Source organism: Seriola lalandi, unplaced genomic scaffold (genome assembly GCF_002814215.2).
Source record: "Seriola lalandi dorsalis isolate HSWRI2012SDOR001 ecotype SW California unplaced genomic scaffold, Sedor1 jcf7180002054736, whole genome shotgun sequence".
NCBI classification, from domain to species: domain Eukaryota; kingdom Metazoa; phylum Chordata; class Actinopteri; order Carangiformes; family Carangidae; genus Seriola; species Seriola lalandi.
The window spans coordinates 2346480-2363745 of NW_019525289.1; the positions used below are offsets into that span (position 1 = coordinate 2346480).

At 39.1% G+C, this 17266-nt stretch overlaps 1 protein-coding gene across 1 annotated transcript in view; it reads right to left on the minus strand.

The window, feature by feature from the left end:
- Nucleotides 1-17266, minus strand: part of LOC111668427 (uncharacterized) — a 28078-nt gene that overhangs the window by 5638 nt on the left and 5174 nt on the right. Inside the window, 41 exon segments of the mRNA XM_087178813.1 lie at nt 1-49; nt 211-250; nt 360-434; nt 997-1059; nt 1400-1462; nt 1760-1834; nt 2170-2229; nt 2328-2399; nt 2771-2833; nt 2978-3049; nt 3136-3207; nt 3299-3364; nt 3766-3831; nt 3961-4026; nt 4959-5024; nt 5947-6018; nt 6111-6179; nt 6264-6295; nt 6298-6328; nt 6415-6489; nt 6608-6667; nt 7178-7249; nt 7338-7403; nt 7957-8028; nt 8472-8540; nt 9471-9527; nt 9700-9759; nt 10165-10236; nt 10395-10466; nt 10969-11040; nt 11142-11204; nt 11356-11427; nt 11550-11615; nt 11870-11938; nt 12168-12233; nt 12466-12534; nt 12729-12794; nt 12888-12959; nt 13284-13388; nt 15545-15595; nt 15757-15834. The exon segment at nt 1-49 is cut by the window's left edge and continues 3 nt beyond it. Coding sequence (XP_087034939.1) covers nt 1-49; nt 211-250; nt 360-434; nt 997-1059; nt 1400-1462; nt 1760-1834; nt 2170-2229; nt 2328-2399; nt 2771-2833; nt 2978-3049; nt 3136-3207; nt 3299-3364; nt 3766-3831; nt 3961-4026; nt 4959-5024; nt 5947-6018; nt 6111-6179; nt 6264-6295; nt 6298-6328; nt 6415-6489; nt 6608-6667; nt 7178-7249; nt 7338-7403; nt 7957-8028; nt 8472-8540; nt 9471-9527; nt 9700-9759; nt 10165-10236; nt 10395-10466; nt 10969-11040; nt 11142-11204; nt 11356-11427; nt 11550-11615; nt 11870-11938; nt 12168-12233; nt 12466-12534; nt 12729-12794; nt 12888-12959; nt 13284-13388; nt 15545-15595; nt 15757-15834 — 2696 coding nt within the window.

Sequence of the window (17266 nt, forward strand, 5' to 3'; positions counted from 1 at the left end):
TCCTCATCTTCCGCCTGGAAATTGGATATCTCATTCCACTCTGCCCAACCTGGAAAAGAGCAGCAGAGATAATACAGTTAATATGAGGATGTTTTTAGTTTCTAGTGGATGTCTATTTCCACGCTTTCTCTCAGTGGAGCAAAACAATAAACAAACACAAAACAGCACAAACAAAACGCTTTCTTTTTCAAATTCGAGGTGAACACTAACCTTTCACTGTGTTCCACCACTCCATCAACTCATCACTCTCCTGAAAGCAGAGACATTTGTCCGTCAAGAGACAACTTACTTACTTTCTTGTATAGAAGTAGTAAAACAAGCAAACACACATTCACATGCACACAAGCACTAAAACACACCGGCTCAGATTCAAGAGGGTCGTCTTCAGTCGGGTAAGCTGCCATCTCCACAGGCTGGACCTCCACTGTGCTCTCCTGCAAAAAACACACACAGTAGGAACACAACTTTTAACACAAAGTTCAGCTCAGTTCTGTTTCGCTGACACACAGGAAACACGCACTAACATCTGGTTGTCTTGTGATCTCTTCAAACAAAGCTAACTGCTAACGCACTAAATGCTAACTGACTGGCTGCAGGTGTGGAGTAGCGACTTGCACCTAACACTGTGCTTCACAAACACAAGCATGTAAAGATATGCTGCTACTATTGTAGCATTTCTGCCAATTTATATTTTATTTCCATTTTCATGCATTCAACTTTTTTTTCGCCCTTGCTTTTTTCCTACACTTTTTTTTGTTAAGAGTTCATTCATTTATTAATAAAACAGATTGTATTGTGTCACTCAGTCTCTGACATTCATTGTTCAGTTTATATCACAGCTGCATGACCAACAAGATAATAAACAATCCATAAAATGTCATGTCTATGAATGACAGGCTGGTGACACAGGACTATATTAAATAGATGGTTGGACATTAGTGAACCCCACTAAAGTGTTTATTCAGTGTATGTACTTTATAATATCCTCATGCTAACCTGAGCTGGGTTCAGTTCCTGCAGCTCTACTGTCTCCTCAATGATAGGCATCTTCTCTGAAGTCTGTGCAGGAGAAAAGGACGATTAATGTCATGGACTCAGTCACAAGCTCAACTGAGAATTTCATATTTCATACACATACATTTTAAAACATGGTAAACAATTTAAGTAAATATAAATTAAAAATAGGTCAAAGTATATTTATAGAGACAGGACATGTTTATCTGTGTCAAATAAATGACAGTTTTTATTAATCGTTTTGGAAGCTAATATATAAAAACGGTGCTAATAAGGTACTTCCAAGGAAACTTTACTGTAATCTTTTTACCAGCATGTTTATATGTGTGTGTTTCAAAAAACATGAGTCGTAACTGAGGAGGAACCACAGGATATCCGTACGTACCTGTGAAGATAAATCAATCTTGGGTATCTTGGGAAGAGTTTTCTTGACTCGGAATGACACAACCTGAGGAAATCAGAAAGAAAAAAACATAAAAAAAAAAACAAAAAAAAAAACAAGAGAGGAAGTTTATATCAATCAGAGAAGAACTCAAAGATCAGAGCTCAAACTGGAGAAGCAAAAGAGACAAAGTGGATATACAGAAACTTTAAAAGCTAAACCCTCGTCTTGACCCTTGACCCCGGAAGCAGAAATTCATGATATTAAATACATGTGATTCTTGCTCCTGCTTTTTTCTGATAGGTCTCTGGATGTTTGTGTTTGTCTTCTTCCTTTTTCTTTTTTAAATGACCAACAACTCACTCGTCTTTTCTTCTTGATCGTCCTCCTGCGTCTCAGCCCTCCTCCTCCCTCTGGTGCCTCCATGTCCTCGCTCTCCTGCAACAACAGCACAGAAACATACAGGTGATCCAGGAGTTTAAAGTCATCATCTGACTGGCTCACATCTCAATTATTATATTATTAGCATTTTTAAAATCATTTTTTTATATTTCTCATGGGTACATCAGGAAAAAAAAAACCTCAACATTTCTTTCACATTATCGCAAATCAAACAATAAAATATGTTCTGTTTATATAGAGAGAATTTACAGCTGCTTCATTGACACAATCTCAAATGCACAGATTGTACATTAATTAACAAAAACCCATCCCTGATACTGACTGTACATCTCAAACCAGTGTTGATAAACACTGTGGTGATAATATCGTACCTGTTGTTCCACAGTTTTGGGCGTCCTCCTGAACATCCCAGCGAACCCTCCTTTTTTCTCCTGTTCACATATAAAACATGAAGCATTTATCAAAGTCACAAAAATATAAAAAAGGAGTACATACAGTCAACCAGGTTAAGATTCTCTACAAGACTCACCTTCGTGGTGCTTGTAGCTTCAGAAAGATTATCGTTACTGGCAGACAATTCAGCATATGCTGACAGATCCTCCTTCAAAATACAAAAACATGCAATCAGTTCCTTTTACTTTACTGACTGGGAACCCTGTCCTATTAACCAGGAAGCAAACTGTGACACAGGGTCAAAAATCACATCTTTAAATCTGAACATAAAACAGATGTTGAAAGTCTATTTAAATGTTCCCTGGCGGAGACTCTAGAGAAAGGAAGGCTGCACATTTAGGTCTAAAGCTCTGTGTATGTGAGGTGTGCAGAGCCTTCCTCTCTCTGGAGTTTTTTTTGCCTGCTTGGACTTCTTACACCTTAGCGTTGTGTTGTTAGTGTGGTCAGGCAACAAATACTCTCATGAAGGTTCCCTGGCACTGTTGCCTACAGTATTAGCGTTACAGCAGTTGCTCTCACCTCGGCAGCGTCTGCGAGACTGTCACAGCTGGTCGACAGTTCCTTTGTGCCACTGAGTGGATCCTGCAGAGCAATTTGAGGGCAATCCGGTTATTTTTGAAGAACTTAACCACTACATGATTAGTTTAAAAAAGATATCTGAACAACTGATAAACTTACACATCAACACAAAGAAAAAAACTAAAACAAATCAGCTTATTTAGTCACCTTAGTAACGACAGAGCGTGGAGCCGGTTTGGGAGACTTTCTGAAAATCCCTGCGAGTCCTCCTGTCTTCTCCTGAAACAGTCACACAATCATCAATAATTAACGGCAGGAAAGGAGAGAAACAGGCTTGGATTGTGATCGTCAGAAAACATTTGTACCTTTGATGTGTTTCCTTCTAACAGATTTTCCGAGCTGCTATATAATTTCTTATCCTCGCTTGTGTTTGACTCCTGAAAACACACAGAACATTAAACAGAGAATAAAACACAAACACAAAGTTCAGCAAAGTGATGAAATATAATGTAAACTTTATCACTGCACCTCATCTGTGGTCCCCTCTGCTGGTTTTTGAGTCTTCTTAAACATCCCACTGAAAATACTTTTCTCCTACCAACAGGAAACACAGACACATCAGGTTTATCTGTGATGTCTCATACTGTAAACAGATTAATGTAATCTGACACATGTGAGTATGTGTCTACAGTATACTTATAGTATAGGCAGGTGCAGGTAGTGAAGTAAAGGGATACACATGATGTTTGGTTTCCAGGGTTTTTTAAATTGTGTGAATTAAAAAATATTGGAATAAATGTTGTATTTGTTTCGTACGTGTTCGATGAATCAGAGACAAACTTCAGTTTAAGAAGCTTAAAATATTCTGCAGTTACAGATACACTGGAGCGGTTGTGTTGGATGCTTCAGTGCATTAAAATAAAGGTTTAGTATTATGTTCATTTAGCGCTGACATTCCCGATTTGGGTCAAAACCAGCACTTCTCGACACGGTACCTTGGTGCCGGAGTTTTCAGACAGACTGTCGTTGCTTGCTGTCAGCTCCCTCTGCTCCTCTTTGTCCTGAAAGAAGGAAACTAGACAGTAAGTAAAAATAATACATACGTATACAATACATAAATACAATATGTGCAACAGTCACCGCAGGCAACGATGCTAACAACGTTACCATAAAACTAGTCAGGCACTCACCTCTGCCTCATCTCCAGATGCTTTAGGTGTTTTCTTGAGGAGTCCGCTGAACAGCCCACCTTTCTCCTGACAAGCAGGAATGCAGAGACATGGATGGATTATTGAAGGGGTCAGAGGGGCCGTGAAAAGACTCAAAATGACTGAAGAGAGACCAAAAAGACGTCTCTTTGAATCTGTGGCTCTTGCTCTTATGTGTGACGGCTTAAGGCGCCTTTTACATGTTTATGCTCGATGCCCATCAATGTGCAGATGCAAAGTTTTATACAAGAGATAAAAAATGTTCCCATGAGACAGTCATTAACATGGTTGATAAACATGTGCTTGATAAAACTCTTGTGAGGGGCACAAAAGCTCAGATATGACTGACAGCCGTGTTTCGAAGCCTGTGGGTTCATTTCAGCACATCATTAAAAAATAAAGTCAAAATAAAGTATTGAAACACTCTGTAGATTCTTTACCACCTTAATTATCATTATTGTCATGTCTTTCTGCAGTTTCAAGCAGGAAGTGTTTTGAAATGTCTCCTTAGCAAAGACACTCCGGAGGAATGTTAGTCATCCGCCAAAAAAGTAGTGCCCTGACAAAGTATGTCATCAGAAAATGAAACGCTGAAGCTAAATGTAACTAACGTAAATTTAAAACAGTCTTTCAACAAAAATGTTGCCATTTACCCCCAAATAATCCTCACACACATCATGTGAGAGTGACGAGAGAGGATCAAGAGATGAGACAAAGGGAGAGGAAGCAGATTTTTTTTTTGTGACTATACAAGAAGGAAGTGTGATTATGAGGAGAAGATGCTGCTGTTATTCAGCCTGAGTGAAAGAAGGTGGGTGATGTGTTATTACTGGTTGAGACAGAGGGTGGGTGTGTGTGTGTGTGTGTGTGTGTGTGTGTGGGTGTGTGTGGGGGTGTGTGTGTGTGTGTGTGTGTGTGTGTGTGTGTGTGTGTGTGTGTGTGTGTGTGTGTGTAGTCATATTCACTGGACTGACACTGACCTCGTCAAACAGGTTGTCGATGCTGGCTGATCTTTTGAATATACCAGCCAGGCCTCCTTTTTTCTCCTGAAACACAAACCTCAGTTATTTTTCACAGTTGATATATTCAGAAACACAATGACTCAGTGAAGATGGCAACACAGTGCTCTGTGGATGTTTCTAATTGACTCTCCAGCCAATTCATCCCCAGTGTAGTCATGACGTGTGAAAAGGACAGCGGTGGAAAGTAACATTAAAGTACATTTACTCAAGTAACGTACTGAACTTAATTTTCCTGCTACTTTTTACTTACATGAAAATATAGTACTTTTAGTACATTTATTTGACACCTGAAGTTATGTCTATTTTACAGATTAAGAATCTAAATATAAACATGTTTGGTTTATAAAATTATATGATTATAATATGATGATGATGATAAAGACCATATCTGGTCTTTGATGATATATATATATATATATATTCCAAAATTCTTAGGCAGCGATCTTATTTATTTTTCTTTAGGTTTCAGGCTGCAGAAACTTATACAAAAGTTTTTTTGGAGTCAATCATATATAGAATAAACTGTATATAAGAAAATACCATAAAAGAAGCCATCTCTGCATAATGAGTACTTTTACTTTATGAACATTTTACAATTCTTCTGTCCTTTTACTTAGGTGAGATTTTGACTGCAGGACTTTTACGGTTTGCATATTTTTTAAAATCTTAAATCAGGTCAGGTTTAATGTCTCACTTTGTCTTTCTGCTTTAACATTTGTTTTTTCTCCATTCATTTTTTTAAAAAAATTATTATTGGTGGTTTTTATTTGATTTTAATTTGTAAAGCACTTTCACACTTTGTTTTTTTTCAAAAGCGTGAACTGAAAGGAAATGACAAACCCAACAATATCGTACACAATCTGTGTGATCTGGTTTCAGTTCCTGTTGACGGGACAAAACAGCCATTGTGAGGCCAAAACAAAAAAGGAGAAGTGAATAGAAGCACCTTCAGGACGGTCGTGTCGGTCAGATTCTCACAGCTCCCAGATAACTGACTTTCACTGTTCACCTCATGCTCCTGAATCCAAACCAGGAAAGAGCAAATGTCAACATCACCTCCTTCCTCCACAGCAGGAGACTTTTTAATATCGTCTGGTTCGGTCGCAGTACCTTGTCCGCTGCGGCGCCCTCTGCTGGTTTCTGCGGCTTCTTAAACATGTTGCTGAAAATATTTTTCTCCTAAAAATAATTAGATAATAATCAGTGAACGTTCCCTCTGAAGACATTTCATCTATAAATGTTTTGTTGCATCATGCTGCTCACCTTGGTCGTGTTATTCTCAGACAGGTCGTCGTGCTGGCCGACAGCTCGTTCTCAGCCTCTCCGTCCTGAAACACAGAAATTGATGCATGAAGGAGTTGAAACTGTGAGGAAGGGTTGGAAACTCTCTGAACAGACAGGAACATTCATTCACCGGTGAGTCTGTCTTTCCCCCAGATGCTTTGGGAGTCTTTTTGAGGAGTCCGCTGAACAGCCCTGCACCTTTCTCCTGATGGAAATAGACAAGGAAAAGGCTTTAGGATGAGATAGGACCAATGTTGAAATATTTAAAAAATGAAACTGTTGCACTGAAAAGCCACTAAACAGCAGGATTTCAACTCACTCACCTGTTTGCTCTCAGATAAATTTTCATTGCTGGCTGAGAGCTTCTTATCAGGACCCTCATCCTGTAAAAAAGACACATTAAAAGTTGTGGTAAATGTTACAACATTACAATAACGAGACAATATTTGATAACGCTTTTACTAATCATTGTAATTACTGATAGTTTCTACAAGAGTTTGTTACTTTAATGGTAGAAACTTGAGTCTACACTGAGTCTACATCTGCTCACATATTAATAAGCAACAATTCAGTGCAGAGTTTGATGAGGAAAAGAGGGAAATTGTTCAAAAACGTTAAGAAATCCTCTAAAAAAGGGTGAATCTGCACCAACAACTAATCACTTGTACGTTGTTATTCCTAATTTCCCACAAAGATGGAATGGTAATCAGTTTCAGATATCCATAAATAAAATAACATAATGCTCCTTGTGGACGTCATGACGTTTTACAATTTAAATGTTAAGATAAAAGTCTTGAAAATGGAAACACAATAAAGACATGTAAGTTAACAGCTGCTTTTCATTAAAGCAATAAAGGTTCATATTTTGAAAAATGATTAAAAAAAAATGCTACCTCCTCAGGCTGAGCAGCTTCTGCAGGTTTGGGCGACTTTTTGAATATTCCACCAAATATTCCTCCTTTTTCCTGAAACACACAAACACATCACAAACATGAGCGGTCTCTCTCAAAAGAAACAGGATGATCCTATGAAACAGAAAAAAGAGAGCCTCACCTTGCTGTTGGCCTCAGACAGACCTTCACTGTTGACCGACAGCTCATCATCTTGTATCAGTTTCTCCTGAGAAAAGATGAAAAGTAAATCAGAACTTAGACTTTTACAGTTAATGTTGAAGCTTCGGGGCATAAGAACTGTGGCCACCTTGTCTTAACTATGGGCCACATCCACCAACCCCACTTATATAAGATAAAACAGGAACTTTCAGGGGGAAAAGAGCAGAAGCACTTTGCAATTCCTGCTTTTGGGGCGTTCGGCACACGAGTGGTTGGGAAGCATACTGTCTAACTGTTCTCTCTCTCTCCATGCATATCCTGTCTGTATCAAAATGCCTCATAAATGCCTGTTTTTAATGAGTGTGTCTGCAGTTAAGGCCCTTATCCACTAAACAAACTGACTACAAGAGGAGATGTGTCAGGATCTGGAGGCTTGCTGCCTCTGCTGAAAAGTTTCTTTTAACAAAAGGTTTTCTGGGATTCAAACCAGCAACTTTCTATTAACAAGTCTTCCCAGACACTTTTGCAACATGCACTGTTCAAAACAGTCCTGATCTACTGTTTGTAAAAAGTGATGGGGTGAGTGAACAGGGTCAGAAAACAGAGCAGACACTTCTTACTTCCTCTGTTGGAGGACTGTCTGCAGGTCTGGACAACTTCTTGAACATGCCACTGAACGCACCTCCCTTCTCCTGAAAAGCAAATTACACGTTCTTTCATCACTTTTTTTTAATGTTTTATATTTACCTTTTGTCTTCCAGACAAATACAATCAATATAGAATATATAAACTCACTGGAAAATAAATGAAAAGAAAATCACACAGCTACAATCGTTATTTCCTGGGGCCTGAGACAATGTCATCAAATAACCTGTTTTGTCTGAACAACGATCTAAAGGCCAAAGATTTTCAGTTTAAGCTTCAAGTTTGTGAAGCTGGAATCTGAGAACTTTTTGTTTGAAAAATAACTTAAACAATCAAATAATTAATCAACAGAATACCAGAGAAGAACACCAATATTCATATATTTACCTTGATAATAATATGCTGATCTTTTACAAATCAGACTTCAAATAAAATGTGCAACAGACACATTTCCAAAGATGCCAGAGAGTGCTTTTACGACCACACTGACCTTTGCGTTGGCGGCCTCAGACAGACTGTCGCTGCTGCCTGAGAGATGTTTCTGAGCCGACAGATTCTCCTGAAACAAGAATCAAAACTCTCAGAAACTAAGAGCAAGAGAAGGGGTCAAACGAAAAGCAAATGTGCAGAAATATTTCATGTCATGTTTTTACTTCTGCTCTTCCTGATAAAAGCATTTGAACATACAAGGAACACGTATAATATTGACTGTGGTCAGTCGTGCTCACGTGCTGTTTTTTTATTTAGCAGGAAGGGCAGGGAAACCGGGTTGAACGGAGAGCAGGTGGCACATGACATGGTAGGTATGAACCTCTGAATCTCAGTCAGCTGATAGTCAAACAGTAGCAGGTCGTGAAGTAAGTGTTGGCAAAGACATGACAGAGCGTTTCCTATTAGGATTCAGCCATGACAAGCTGTGTGAAGGTGGTTTCTATTAGTCTGTGTTGTTTACAATCCTGTTGTTGTTAGAACATGTATTTAAAACAGGGACTTGAATTGTCCACATATGGTCACAGTTCATCATAAAGATTGCCTGGGGCTTTTGGGGCCTTTGGGAAGTTCCCCACTTTGCCTGGTTGGTAATCCGGCCTTGCTAAGGGCTTTGATATATTGTAAATAGTATTTCTGAAGAAAAGGATGATTGTAATGTTTCGTATATATGGAATCTATTGGGATATATTGACCACGTATGTAAGGAAACGGCCTCAGACGCCGCCCTGATGAAGGCGAGATAGAGGAAAATGATTGGAGAACAAAGAAGAGTTGTGCGACATGTTTTAACTTTGATGATTAATAAAGGGACCGTGTGAGTCAGATGAGGTCTTTCTCCTCCTGTTGTTTTGTGGTCCGAATTCAAATGGAGTGTAAACCACAACCCGGGTTTAAGGCGTGCGCACAGTGTCTTGAGCACAATAAAGCTGCTGATGTTTGTTTGAGATTCAGACAGTGTTTATGGGCATCTAAATGTGAACTACACTTGTGCTTGTACCTCTCCGGCTGTTTTGGGAGTCTTCCTGAGGAGTCCACTGAACAAACCGCCTTTCTCCTACAGAGAGAGGAGAAATCATATCAAAGCAAACTGACGACTTGATGTAACTTCTTAGTGGCTTATCGTCCACCTACAGAGCTACAGCGACTTGAGCTCAGACATGTTTTCACGTTGGTGACTCATGCAGTTTCAGTGGGCGCGCCCTGTCAGCGCTGTCATGAAGACTCACCTTGTTCTCCAGCAGGTTGTCAGTGCTGGCAGCGAACTCACCGTGCAGCGCCTCTGCAGCCTAAACACAACAGAAATGTTACCCAACCTGTGTGAACATGAACACTGGGTGCACTTACACACAGGCTTGAAACCAGATCCAGAAAAATAAAAACAGGGGGAGGCGGGAATTCAGGAGAAGGATTACATGTGTCTTCATAACGTCATTACTGCAGAACTTGCATTTACAAGCAGCTGATGGGTAATTTACCCACATATTTTTGAATCAAGTACATTAAATGTTACATAAGAAAACAGTTTTGAAGATTGAAGGTTTTTTTTTGCCAGAGAGTTTGTAGAGAACAACCTCTGTAGCAAGAAAGCAAACTTATTTAATGGCTATTCAAATTTAAATCATAATGAAAGTCTTTTTTGCCTAAAGGTGCAAAGGCTTCAAAAGTGACAGGTAAGTATGTAAGTATATCACCTGCTCCAGTCGCGGCCCTTCAGACAGTTTGGGAGATTTCTTGAACATCCCACTGAAAACGCCTCCTTTCTCCTGACACAAGCAAACAGAAAAGTATTTGTCTTAAACTGCTTCGTGGGCCGATTATATTCCCCACAGAAGAGAGGACATGTTTTTATTAAAGAGTTAGTGATGGGAAGTGAAGTCCTTCTCAGTTTGTTAGGAAACCTCAGCTCTAAACCATCTCTCACTTTAGTGTTGCTGCTGTTCTCAGACAGAGTGTCGCTGCTGCCTGCTGGTTCGGTCTGCAGTGACTCTTTATCCTGAAACACGAGCAGAAACACAAACACTGAGGTCAAATGCGACAGAAGCATCTGTGTTTGAACAGTCAACAAAATATTAAGAAATGTGCTAAAATGTAAGGAACTTGTTGATGGTATTTTGCTGCACAGTGAGAAACAGTCGAGTACAGAATATTAATCTACACTATTATTTCAAATGATCAAATCAACAACACAGCACTCTCCTGTAATAAAACCAGTGTGTGAAGATGCAGTGCCATCACAAAAATGACTAATTTTGTCTAAAGGTAAACAAAAGTGGAAGACAATGTTTACCTACACAAAAATCTGAATAAATAAGTAGGAGTTCAGTAGATTTAATTAAGCAACAAACTACATGTACATGATATTTACAGTGTATTTTTACAGTGGTTTCATTCAATAGACACTTAAACAGACAAGTGTCAAATCATCTATCAGAGCCTCTAAAATGTGTGAAGAAAAGATTTTAGCAAAGTTAAAATTTCGATTGCTCACACATTACCTGCTCAGGTGCCCCCTCTCCGGGAATCTTGGGAGATTTTCGGAGAATGCCGCTGAAAAATCCTCCTTTTTCCTGGTGACGTCAGAGCGATTAATTCACACTGTGAGTGGTTACATAACGATAACGTTGCATCATAATCCCGTCACCTCACAGACGAATACCTCCGAGCTCACCTTTGAGTTTTCAGACAGATTATCGGCGCTGCCTGAGGGATCATCGTGTAGAGAGCGCTGGTCCTGAAACACAAATTGAACGAGTTCAACGCAATTGTCAGGCCGCAGGATTGAACGAATGATTTGACCCTGTTGGCTGTTGTTTGAGGAGCTGCGTAATGAATCTGTCAACTTATGTCAGAGCACATAAACTGGCATGTTTCATCTACATCACCTCGTCAGTCTGAGCAGCATCCGTGGGTTTCGGAGACTTCTTGAACATCCCGCTGAATATTCTTCCTTTTTCCTGACAGAAGAATCATACACACGTGATCAGTTATGGTAGATTTCTTCTGATCAAGGTCGGGTCAATGACATGCTGTAAGTCTGTGTGTACACTGTAATTAAAAATAACTCATATCTGCTCACCTTGTTGTTGTTTTCAGACAGACTGTCACTGCTGGCCGACAGCTCACTGTGAGCACTCAGATTCTCCTGTGATATGTTCGGACAAAAAAAAAAAAAAAATCACAAAAACTCCATTAGAGACAATACGATACGTCCAAAATCCTGGTTCTGTCCAAAGTTAACTTTAGATATAGACATTTCCCCTGTTTTCATCCTTTATGCTATGCTAAGCTAACTGGCCACTGACTGAAGCTTCATATTTAAAGCAAATAAGTTAAACTATTATTTTAACATGTCACAGTTGTATTTTAAGAAGCAGGTGGTGATTTTTGCCGACTCACCTGTGCAGGTGTCCAATCTGCTGGTTTGTTGGATTTTTTAAGGATGCCGGAGAAGAAGCCTCCCTTCTCCTGTAAAGACGTGTGCAAAACATGATGAAGAACACTTTTCTGTTGTGTAAGAATCAGTTTTTTCCATTGAAATTAACATGAACAGAGTTAAACATCTGATTCTTTTCACATAGTTGGACATGGACAAAAAGCTCATGTTCTTGGCAGCTATTTGAGTCTTTTATCTGACACTGAAATAAACTTTATACTTCTTCATGTAAAACACTGTGTAGTTTTCAAAGCTGCTCACCTTGTTGTTGTTTTCAGACAGACTGTCACTGCTGGCCGACAGCTCTCTGTGAGAACTCAGATTATCCTGTGATATGTTGGGAAAAAAATGACAAAAACTCCATTAGAGACAATAAAATACGTCCAAAATCCTGGTTCTGTCCAAGGTTGACTTTGGAGATAGCCGGGCTAGTTGTTTCCCCCTGCTTTCAGTCTTCATGCTAAGCTAAGCTAACTGGCCACTGGCTGAAGCTTCATATCTAAAGCAAATAAGTTTATTTAGTTGTTTAAGAAGTAGAAGGTGATTTTTACAAACTCACCTGTGCAGGTGTCTCATCTGCTGGTTTGTTGGATTTTTTAAGGATGCCGGAGAAGAAGCTTCCCTTCTCCTGTAAAGACGTGAGCAAAACATGATGATGATTGTTTTCACATAGTTGTTGCATATCTTTCAAACTGAAGCTAATTTAGTATTTTACACAGAAGAGGCTCATGTAAAGCTGTTTTCTTCTTCGTGTAAAGCACAGTGTATTTTCTGTTTATATTAAGTCTGCGTACTTGCTGAAGCCACCAATACAAGACTCACATGGGACGGCTGAGATGTTTTCTCCTCCTCTTCTCTATCTTCAGCATCACTGTCCGCTCTACTGACCTGTCAGTGAACACAACAGTGAGGCAACAGGCTGGAGAAGATCAAAACTGGAAATTAAGTTTATAAAAGAAACAGCAGGAGAGTTGATGTTACTGTCAGTGCAGGAGATATTGATCTCTCTTTGGGTGTTTTTCGGAACATCCCAGCGAGCAGTCCTCCTTTGTCCTGGAGAAACGTGGAGAAAAGAATCAAAACTTTAAACATCTAGAAAACCAGCTGCCTTTAATCTTCCTTTTACAAAAATTGCAAAATGTTGAATAATATATTTGCAAAGTCATGTTGCTTCTGTTCCATTTATTGCGCATAGAAAAGAAGTGTACTTTTTCATTGAGTGTTTAAAAACTAATTTGATTTTGAAAAGATTGAATTTCCACTTAGTTTTTTTTCCCTTTTACTTGTGATGAGTAATTCAATAAAGCAGAAGCAGAACTTGCTTTTTAAGATGAGAAGTCACAGATTATTATTTCAATATTGTTGTTGATCTCTTACCTGTTTGGGTTCCGCATTTTTTTCTTGCTTGTTTTTTTCTGTGGCTTGTTCCTTTTCTAAGGCTCCTTCCTCTGCGCTGGGAACCGGACTCGGATCTCTGCTGGGCTGAGGGAAGAGTCAACAATCTTCAGCACCATATGATAAAACTGTATTTTTAAATTCATGCAACTTGACAAGAGAAAACCCTAAAACTTCACACAACTTCATCTCTATCTATTTTATAAAATGGTCCTTCTCTAACCTTTGACCTCACTATCAATATTTTCACAGCCAATAGGGAAAAAAAAAAAAAAAAAAAAAAACGAAAAGGGTGCAAGAAAGGTGACTGCACCAATAAAAACAATCAGAACCATATCACCACATGTCAATGTAATTTTCTTGAGTAATTGATGCCTTTATTAGTGAGTTGACAGGAAGTGAGGGCAAAGAGAGATGGGGAGCAGCCGCAACAAAGGCCCCAGGCTGGACAGGAACCAGGGAGGTTAGACTTTCAGTTACAAATGTGAAAAATATTGCAATAAATAAATAAATAAATAAATAAAAAGAACCAGGGATGTTGCAGTTAAGGGTGTGCTGACACCCAGACAAAAAGTAAACCCTAAAAATATAAATATATACAGTACTGTGCAAAAGTTTTAGGCAGGTGTGAAAAAATGCTGTAAACTAAGAATGCTTTCAAAAAAATGGAAGTGTTAATAGTTTTATTTTCATCAATTAACAAAATGCAGTGAAACAGAAGAGAAATCTAAATCAAATCAATATTTGCAGAAATTCAGCCCCAAACTTGCAAGGAACCTCCACCATGCTTCACTGTTGCCTGCATACACTCATTATCGTACCGCTCTCCAGCCCTTCGGCGAACAAACTGCTACAGCCAAATATTTCACATTTTGACTCCTCAGTCCAGAGCACCTGCTGCCATGTTTCTGCACCACAGTTCCTATGTTTTCGTGCATAGTTGAGCTGCTTGGCCTTGTTTCGGAGGTATGGCTTTTTGGCTGCAACTCTTCCATGAAGACCACGTCTGGCCAGACTTCTCCGGACAGTAGATGGGTGTACCGGAGTCCCACTGGTTTCTGCCAGTTCTGAGCTGATGGCACAGCTGGACATCTTCCGATTTCAAAGGGAAATAAGCTTCATGTGTTTTTCATCTGCTTCACCAAGTTTCCTCGGCTGTACACTGCTTCTTCAAAAGAGCTTGAACAGCACATCTTGAAACCCCCAGTCTGCTTTGACATCTTTGTTTGGGAGAGACCTTGCTGATGCAGTATAACCACCTTGTGTCTTGTTGCTGTGCTCAGTCTTGCCATGGTGTATGACCTGTGACATGAAAGTGTCTTCCACAACCTCACCTTGGTAGCAGAGTTTGGCTGTTCCTCACCCAGTTTAAGCCTCCTACACAGCTGTTTCTGTTTCAGTTAATGACTGTGTTTCAACCTACATGTGAAATTGATGATCATTAGCACCTGTTTGGTATAATTGGTTGATCATACACCTGACTATAATCCTACAAAATCCCTGACTTTGTGCAAGTGTAGGCCTACCTATAAGAATTGATGCTGGTTTGAAGGAAAAGGGTAGTAACACCAAATATTGATTTGATTTAGATTTTTTTTTTGTTTGCGCTTTGCATTTTATAATCTTCAATTATTATTTATATTTTTGAAAGCATTTTTAGTTTACAGTATTTTTTCACACCTGCCTTAAACCTTTGCACAGTACTTCTGGATATATATATATATATATATATATACACTTTTACCTTCTGGATATATATATATATATAAATATATCCAGAAGGTAAAAGTGTAAACTGTAAGAAAACTGTAAGTTATTAAAATTCTGATATTAAATTGTAAAAAGAATACAAGGATAAGCTGCATTTATTCTTCAACAGGCTGAGGCTGACAAATACCAGTGCAGAACGATGAAAGCTGAGCCAAGTCTTGGGGCTACAAACTTTTTTGACTTTCATGTGACGATCATTAAAAAAAAAAAAACAAAAAAAAAAAACAGATCACATCATTCACAAAGACCCACATCCAGGCAGCCTGAGCCGCAAAATGTGTCTTTTTAAGCCCAAACCAGAAATCCAGTCTCAAAACACAAAGAACAAACTCTCACAAATGCAGTTACCACCACCACCAACACAACCATGTAAACCCCCGTACTCCGAGTTAAAAAGAACAAGGAGAGAGAGTGTGAAACTGTGCAGCCACCGACCACCAGCAGAAAACACCAAACCAGACGCTGCTTCATACCTTTGATGACGACTTCAATTGCAAACCTTTCATTACTCCTTTCAGAACGCCCTGTCGACCACAGTCACATGTCACAAACCAGCTGATAACATCCCCACGCATTCTCTCTCTCTCTCACACACACACACACACACACACACACACACACACACACACACACACACACACACTCTCACACACACACACCCACACTCTCACACACACACACCCACCGGTTTGCTGCCAGGCGCCTGTTTGGCCGGGACGTGACCAGTTTTTTCCTCTTCATCATGGTCGTCAAACACGTAACTCTAAGAAAAAAAGAAATCAGGCAAACACTGACATAACAACTGCTGATTCAAGACCTACAGTGAAAATATAACCCTGCTTCATATATCTACTGTGTACACCTGTTCATCTTCTGTGAGTAAAACACTGTTTACCTGCGTATATCACTGCATTATTAATGTTAATGTTTTTATTCTGCTCGATAAGTATGACACTGTCTTTCACCTTATGGTGATGTGTGTTCACTGAACGACTCACATCAACACTGAATCATAATCATACAGACACACACCTTCTGTGTGTGAATACACACTGACGTTTCATGTGTGTACACACCCACACACACCTGTTAGCCACCAGAAACCTGTTCAGCTGAGGTTCCGTCAGTTTTTGAAACATTTCTTTGTGCAAACATTTGTATTCATTCTTTATATATTTTATAAACACACTTATACCTTTTTATTATTGATATTCCTATACTGAAATTCTGACATGTTTTGTATTTAATTGTCTAAACACACACAATACATTTACAGAGGTATTAACTAATCAGGATTCAGGATTTGATTCAGCAGCTTAGTATGAAGTGTGTCTGTTTAGGTAAGCAGATGTTTATCAGTATGTGTAAGATGATGAAAAATAGATGTTTTGTTCCTGTAAGTTTATCAATGAATGTACCTGCATGTGATCATCAGTTACTGCTGTGGGTTAGAAATCGTATCAGGACACTTTAAAAGGGCACACCTCCCAATTTTAAACATCAAGTCTATTTTTCTTGTCTAAGTTTGAGCTTTGAGACAATTTCTAATGGGAATCTGTGATTACAGACCGAAACAGTTTGAAAAACATGGGTATTTACCAGGCAGGGAGGGTCAGACAAAGAGGCACTGTGAAGTTGCATCATGGGAAGTGTAGGATCCAGGGTTGTTCAGATATCTCAGCCAGTGCTGCTTCATATTTTTTCTTTTTTCATCCTCCATCTTATTAAATACTACAATATTATATGTGCTATATTTCTATTTAGTTTAGGAATCACACAATCACAGCACAAAGTGTGGATGCGTTACACTGGCCGGAAACCATGTGAACCATAAACACTGCTTCACCAGTTACAGTGAATCGCTGGTGAAACTAACTAAACCACAAGTTTAACTGATTTTCAAAAAACATTAGGAAGTGGATAACAATTTCAACTTAATTCACTTTAACATGTGACATGTATACAAATATACATTAAATAAATAAAACTAACCTCCCTTTTGCCTCCCTTTGCCTCCTCTACATCCACCCTCATGTCCGTTACTGTCTTATATTGGGACACCCATTCTGCTTATGAATACCAAAAAATAATTCACAATGTCAATGTAATGTACAATGTCAGTGGGAACATACATTAGGATGTATTATATCTAGAGCCTGTCTGCCTGCTGTGTGACTGGTGGTGCAGAGAGGAGC